Source organism: Odocoileus virginianus, chromosome 12 (genome assembly GCF_023699985.2).
Source record: "Odocoileus virginianus isolate 20LAN1187 ecotype Illinois chromosome 12, Ovbor_1.2, whole genome shotgun sequence".
In the NCBI taxonomy this organism is placed as follows: Eukaryota; Metazoa; Chordata; class Mammalia; order Artiodactyla; family Cervidae; genus Odocoileus; species Odocoileus virginianus.
In genome coordinates this window covers 40,924,812-40,932,549 of record NC_069685.1, presented here as the reverse complement: position 1 = coordinate 40,932,549, position 7,738 = coordinate 40,924,812, and the positions used below count along the sequence as shown (strand labels likewise).

At 40.0% G+C, this 7,738-nt stretch overlaps 1 protein-coding gene across 6 annotated transcripts in view; it reads right to left on the bottom strand.

The window, feature by feature from the left end:
- Positions 1-719: 719 nt before the first annotated feature.
- Positions 720-7,738, bottom strand: part of LOC110145427 (zinc finger protein 26) — a 63,015-nt gene continuing 55,996 nt past the window's right edge. For 5 of the 6 annotated variants that reach the window (XM_070474956.1, XM_070474957.1, XM_070474958.1 and 2 more), the window contains 3 exons: positions 6,675-6,801; positions 5,328-5,423; positions 720-3,943 (listed from right to left, as the gene is read on the bottom strand). In XM_070474956.1, coding sequence (XP_070331057.1) covers positions 1,971-3,943; positions 5,328-5,423; positions 6,675-6,801 — 2,196 coding nt within the window. In that variant the 3' untranslated portion in view covers positions 720-1,970. The remainder of the gene's footprint in view (positions 3,944-5,327; positions 5,424-6,674; positions 6,802-7,738) is intronic. The other variant, XM_070474962.1, reaches the window with a different exon arrangement.

The following is a 7,738-nucleotide window of genomic DNA, read 5'->3' as shown; positions in this document are numbered from 1 at the left end:
TGACCTTAAGGTATTAGGGAGAAAAGTAGGAAGTCCATAAATTTATGTATGAATAAAAATTTGGGAAATAGGACTTTGTTGAAATTCTGGTATAATAGTTCATAAAATTACCCTCATTTATTTAGTATTACAATTTCCCAACAATGATGTAAAATTGTAGGTAAAGAAAAAAATACTGCTAGAATCAAAGGTACCAAACACCACACTGGTAAAACGACTTGTGCATGAGAGAAGGCTTGAATTTTTCAAGCATGGAAACAAGGTCAATGCTAGACTTTTCTGAATTTCACCATCATACAAAAAACATAGTTGATTTTATCGAACATTATAAAGAGATTGCTACAAAATTCTAAATAAACCTAGGCATGGTTCATGCATTTTCAGAAGGAACCACCTTTATAAAATGGTAAGCACACATGGGAACTTTCTCATGTGCATGATACAACAGGTGAAAGGCAAGTGAAACACAAACATTTCCAATGATGAAATAATAAAAAGCTTGATTTCTGATACCTGTCTGGTAATCACAGAAATCTGCAGGAAGGCAAAATAGGCTTCCTGGGATACATCAAAAATATGGTTCTCACCACAAAATCCTCTATATTTTATATTCTCTGGATAGCAACTCTCAAATAACTAGTTTCTTCATCTAATTTTTAGGGGATACTTTACAAAACACCAAAAACATAATAGCAGCACACAATATTCATGACAATTCATCACAGTAAATTAAAATACAAGTTGTATTTGGGTGACATAGCACTTAAGATACACACACTGGATGCATGGAGGCACCTCATTACACAAGGAGGGCATTCTGCTCCAAGTTAATGCCACTAAGCAGGAGTGCAGAGCCACAGTTCATACTCCTCACAGTTTACTTGTGCCATTCTGCAGTTCTACACTAGAATACTTATTAATCAGGTTTTCTATAAACTGTTTCTCAGAGTCTAGGATCCAAAAGACTTTATATAATGTTGGCTTTTGCTACTAAAGAGAAAGGTCAGTGACAATAATAGAGCCTTTTATAAACTAACAAATCATGAGGAAATGTGTTGATATTACTCATGCTACTTATTGAGCAGTAAGACATGTCCTACGAGTCATCATTTTTATAGTATTATTAAAATAGAAAAACCAGTGGCACATGGTATGTCTTGATAGACATCAGAGGCACTACAAGGCATGTACATCTCATGCTCCCAATTACATTACCATATGTAATTCCAAAATATAAAACACAGCCTGTGACACAGGAAAATAAGTCATAATTATATACCACGGAGAAATTTTGTATTCCAATGACTCAATTTATTCACATTTTTAGAAACTTCATACTTGAGCCTTAATATAATTTAGAACCAGTTATTTTTGGTACCCATGTCTATAAACAGTGTGTGGCTTTCCATTATAGCATTATTTCTAGGGGCATGTATTTCTAGTGTCTTTAAACTGTTAGGTATACCCACAGGATACAATATGGTGGGGTTACTTGCCGAAGACTGTCCTATATTTAGTGTTTTCAAAGAATTCATTCCTGAGGGCATCTTCTTATGTACAATGAGCTGTTATTTCTTGATGAAAATATCACCTCACTTGCTGTATTCATGAAGTTTTCCTTAACTCACTGGAATAGGATTCACTTTCAGTGGGAATTTTTTCCAATGGCAAATGAAATTTGATCTCTGGAAAGTTTTCTGATAGTCACAGTATTCTTCTGTACTGTTAATTTTCTACTGTAAAAGGTTTGAAAGGTTTTTGAAATTCACTGCAATTCATAGGGTCATTCTCCCTCTGAATTCTAATATAATAAACACATTAATCTGCTGAAAGCTTCCCCAACATAACCTATTTGGAGTTCCTAACTTAAAAGTGTATTTAGACATATAATGTGATGTAACTATTATCTGAAAGATTTACCATAACTGATGAGGTAAGATCTCTGTCAAAGACTAACATTAACACCATTCTCAGGATTTCTTTACTGTATGAGTTCTCCGATGATTAATAAGCTGTGACTTTTGGGAGAAGGCTTTCCCACACTCACTGCATTGAAAAGGTTTCTCTCCTGTATGAATTCTCTGATGATTAACAAGCTGTGACTTCTGAGAGAAGGCCTTTCTACATTCACTGCAACTGTAGGGTCTCTCTCCTGTGTGTGTCCTCTGATGTGGTATGAGGTGTGACTTTCGAGAGAAGGCTTTGCCACAGTCGCTGCATTCAAAGGGTTTCTCTCCTGTATGTGTCCTCTGATGATTTATGAGACTTGATCTCTCCCTGAAGGCTTTCCTACATTCACTGCATTCATAAGGTTTTTCTCCTGTATGAGTTCTCTGATGTCTAATTAATTCTGATTTTTCAAAGAAAGCTTTTTGACAAAGACTGCATCCATACGGTTTCTCTCCTGTGTGAATTCTCTGGTGAGTATTGAGCTGTGACTTCTGGGAGAAGGCCTTTTCACAATCCCTGCATGCATAAGGTTTTTCTCCTGTATGGGTTCTTTGATGTGTTGCAAGACTTGACTTTTCACCAAAGGCTTTCCCACATTCACTGCATTCATAGGGTTTCTCTCCTGTGTGTGTCCTCTGATGTGATATGAGATGTGACTTCTGACAAAAGGCTTTCCCACACTCACTGCACACATACGGTTTTTCTCCTGTATGAATTCTCTGGTGATTAGTAAGGCTTAATTTTTCACTGAAAGCTTTCCCACATTCACTGCACTCATAGGGTTTTTCACCTGTATGAGTTCTTTGATGTCTGACAAGCTGGGATTTCCTGCTGAAGGCCTTCCCACACTTAGTGCATACAAAGGGTTTTTCTCCTGTGTGTGTCATCTGATGTGATAAGAGGTGAGATTTCTGAGAAAAGGCTTTCCCACACTGGATGCACCCATGAGGTTTCTCTCCTGTATGGGTTCTCTGATGGTTAATAAGACTAGACCTCTCTCTGAAGGCTTTCCCACATTCACTGCATTCATAGGGTTTCTCTCCAGTATGAATTGTTTGATGTCTAATTAACTCTGATTTCTCAAAGAAGGCTTTTCTACAATCACTACATCCATAGGGTTTTGTTCCTGTGTGGGTCCTCTGATGTGTGACAAGCTGTGACTTCCTGCTGAAGGCTTTCCCACATTCTCTGCATTCAAAAGGTTTCTCTCCTGTATGAATCCTTTGATGATTGATAAGATTTGACTTTTCACTAAAGGCCCTCCCACACTCAGTGCATCCATAGGGTTTCTCTCCTGTGTGTGTCCTCCAATGTGATATGAGATGTGACTTCCGGGAGAAGGCTTTCCCACACTCACCACATTCATATGGTTTCTCTCCTGTATGTGTCCTCTGATGGGATGTTAGCTGTGACTTTTGGGAGAAGGCTTTCCCACACTGGCTACAATTGTAAGGTTTCTCTCCTGTATGAGTTCTATGATGTGTAATAAACTGTGACTTCTGGGGAAAAGTCTTGCCACATTTACCACAGCCATAGGCTATTTCTCTTATATGTCTGCTCTGATGTTTAATGAGACTTGATTTCTTACTGAAGCGTTTCCTACATTCACTGCATTCATAGAGTTTCTCCCCTGAACGACTTCTGTGATATATGATAATCTGTGACTTCTTATAGCTAACTTTATCACATGCATAGTATTTTAACCAAGTATCAGTTTCCTCAGTCTTGGTATGGATAAATAATTTATCAAATATGTTTAAGTCAGCTGGTTCCATTCTTCCACAGTTTGCTTTCGGAATAAGAAAATCTAAATGATGTTTTAAAATTAATCCATCTATGTCACCTTCTTTGTTTGATTTCCTTAAAGGAATAAAGTTCGTGCTCAGATTAAACTTTTTTCCAAGTGCATCACATTCATGATCTTGTTTCATAGTTTTAAACTTCTTGTTATCCTTTTGCCAAGTCATGTGACCATTTACTTGAAAGACTTGACCTATGAAGAAAAAAAAATCCTGTAAGTTCTTCCATAGTTGTGTTTACTGAATAAAAACCTAGAAATGCTATTTGAGGGGCTCAATGCTTTTTAATGTTCAGTTTCCTAATATGATTGCAATGTCTAACCTTCAGGTTTGAAAAACACTTTAAACACTGTAAACAAGAACAGAAAGCAGACAGTAGATTAAGTTTGAATGAAACTGACCACCAACTTGGGGCAAAGGGCGTAATCGCTGAACAGGCTACATGGGCTTACTCCACAGGTCCTCAGTGTCACCTGCCTCCCTTCAGCCACACTCAGAGGACACTGCAGCTCAGGTCAATTGTGGCGCCTAACCAGGGTGCCCACGTCTCTCCACCAAGAGATGGAGATGGGCTGCAAGTGCCTTCTTGGGCCATGTGCAAGTATGCCAGATACTCTGGAGCCCTAATGTTCCCTGGGGCAATACTCATGTCACTGAGAGACAGGAGGCAGAGGGTGGTACTAGCTTTCTGGTCCCTCAGAAGGTTCCCAGAAGCACACTGTTCATGCATTCCTCTCTCACACCATCTCGCTTCCCCTTCTCCCACTAACACTGTGGAGATCACAGTCCCAATAAGTATCTCAGGGTCTGCTTTTGAGGGTCCTTGAATTAAGTCAGTGTCACAGAACAGGTAATGAGGAGGAGGGCCCAGCTGATCAGAGCAGTGCTGGATGCTTGGTGGTGCCACATAACTCACAAAAGGTGAGAACCAGGATCTGCATTAGCTAGCAATTTGGGAAGTTCAGACTAGACTTAGTTTTAAGTGAGAATAGAGAAGTCTTTCAAAAGATGTTTTCCAAAGGTAAAAAACTTAGTAAAAAAAAATGGTAGAAAGAGGTAATTCCATATACTCCTTGTCTAAGCTACAGAAAAAGCACAACAGAACTTGACCAACCAAGGGGAAAAGTGGACCAACAGTTTGGGAGGAATGATAATCCATTTTCTGACATAATAAGGCTGAACAGAGAGGGTTTCACATCAGAGATACCCAAAGCGAGGAAAAATAAAGCCCTGATGGTCAAGCACAGGTGTCTTTGACCACAGAGAGGAGGAAGGACAGAAGGAGATTAACCATATCAGGGGACAGAATACCTAATAAGAAGTCAAAGTCCCAGATGTGAAAGACTGGGAGTAACATCATGGGCCAGACCAGCTGGAAACATTTCACTTCAAGCTACAAGCAAAGAAGCCACATGTAATGTGATTCACTTCAGTAGCTCATGTTAACTGTTCTGAATCACCATTAAAACTTTGAGATTTTGAAAAGAGCCCTCTGAGGCACATTTCAAGGATGCCAACCCCCACCCAGCTGAGACTGACTTCCACCTTCTCTCCTCTGCCTGGTCTTCATACACTCACCTAGTGAGTCTGAACTTGGAATTTCTCCATCTCCTGTCCATGGCTCTTCTCCTTGCTCCAACTTAAGGATGACACCAGGTTTCATAACTTCATACCCTGTTCAGGGAAAATGACAAAGACCTTGGCCCCTACTGCATGGCCTTTGAGGCCTCTGAAGAATGAGCAAGGTTTAGAATGAGCTGACCCAATGAAGCCACCCTCATGAATAACAACAAAGTAAACAGTCCTCAGAGGAATAGCAACAGTCTCCCCAGTGGATAATAAGGTCTAAGAATCTTTGACTTCTATAACTCAAGTCCAAAACCATAAACCCTACAGAGGCTCTGTAGTTGGTCTGCCCTGGTTCAAATTCAGGCTCTTTCATTTCTGAGCTATCATGCCTTGGGAAAAATACTTAACTTTTTTCTTTGTCTCAATTTCCTCATGAGAAAAAACAAAAAGCAACACACCTGCCAGACAGGATTGCTCTTACGATTGAGTCAATATAAGAACAATATGTGAAATTCGTAAATTACATGCCTCAGGAGCTTTGTTGCTGTTCGGTCACTCAGTCATGTCCAACTCTTTGCGACCCCATGGACTGCAGTATGCCAGGCTTCCCTGTCCTTCACCATCTCCTGGAGCTTGCTCAAACTCATGTCTACTGAGTCAGTGACGCCATCCAACTATCTTCAATCTTTCCCAGCATCAGGGTCTTTTCGAATGAGTTGGTTCTTCACATTAGGTGGCCAAAGTATTGGAGCTTCAGTTTTAGCATCAGTCCTTCCAATGAATATTCAGGATAGATTTCCTTTAGGATTGGCTAGTTTGATCCTCTTGCAGTCCAAGGGACACTCAAGAGTTGTTTCTAACACCACAGTTCAAAAGCATCAATTCTTCAACACTCAGCCTTCTTTATGGTCCAACTCTCACTCACATCCATATATGACAACTAGAAAAACCATAGCTTTGACTATACAGACTTTTGTTGGCAAAGCCTCAGGAGCCTCACTACCACTATTACTATTAGCTTCAGAGGCAGCACAATGAAATTAAGACTTCATTATTGGAAGGTGAGGTTTAAATACTTTCCCTGGGACTTTCATAGTCCAAGTACTTTGATCTCTAAAATTTAGGTCCAAAAATCATTAAAATTTTGCAAGTCCCAGAGCTCTCAGAAACTAAAAAACAAGCATGGTACTAGACACAATACAAGGTCTTCTGGGCAGTTTTTCCTTTTTTTGGCCATGCCACAAAGCTCTCAGGATCTTAGTTCCCTGACCAGGGATTGAACCCAGGCCCCCTGAAGTGGAAGCACAGAGTTCTAACTGCTGGACTGCCAGGGAAGTCCTGGGTAGCTTTTCTTACCTAGTGACACGAGACTGCTATAATTCTCCAACATGACATCCTTGTATAAGTCCTTCTGATAGGGGTCCAGTAGCTGCCATTCCTTCTGGGTGAAGTCCACAGATAAATCTTCAAATGAGAATGACCCCTGTAAGAGCACAAGCCTAGTGAATCAGAAGCAGGAATCACTAGATGATGTAGGAAACAAGTACCAGAGCTTGAACACATCATTCTTATCATGGTAAGTTATAGAATGTCTATTGGGTCCCAACTTTTGCACTCTATTTTGTGGGATAAAAGGCAATTATGCATTCTTTCATCCCCTCATTTACATGAGAACTGAAATACATGACTTTAAAATTTCCAAACCACCAACAGTTTTCACTGAATGTCAAATTTGGCACCAGAAGAGGTGGTGACAAAAGAAAGATAATAAAACAATATCCTCAAATTACTTCTTAGGTTGTAGACATATACAAATGTGTACATTTATAAACAAAGCAAGCTGCTTTAAGAGTTGAGGCAGAAAGGCCAGTGAGGGGCATGACATGGGTCAGAGAGGGAGCCCAGCACTCCATCTATGGTCATATCAGTCTCCATTGAAGAGGTGATATGTGAAATAAGTTTTAGGAAATTAGTAGTGGTTTCCATAGAAAAGGGGGTGCAAAAGCATTCTGAGTGACAGCAGGTCCAAAATGGGGACCCAAACTGCTAGGGGTAACACAGTATAAACAGTTCAGTCAGACAAGGTCACAGGGTACATTGTAGTGACTGGACTGCAGGTCACAGTGGGAGCAAGGCAGATGTGGTTATCACACCTTCTCACTGCTGACAATTAGCCATTAGAGCTTTTACAGCATGGAAGTGATATAACCTAATTTAGGTTGCAGAAAGATATCCAGACATTTTAAAAATTAATTTTATTTATTTGTTTTTATTTTTGACTGCTCTAGATCTTTGTTGCTGTGTGTGGCCTTTCTCTAGCTACAGTGCACAGGCTGCTCAGTGCAGTGGCTTCTCCTGTTGCAAAGCACAGGCTCTAGGGCACATGGGCTTTTGGTAGTTGTGGCATGCAGACTCAGTAG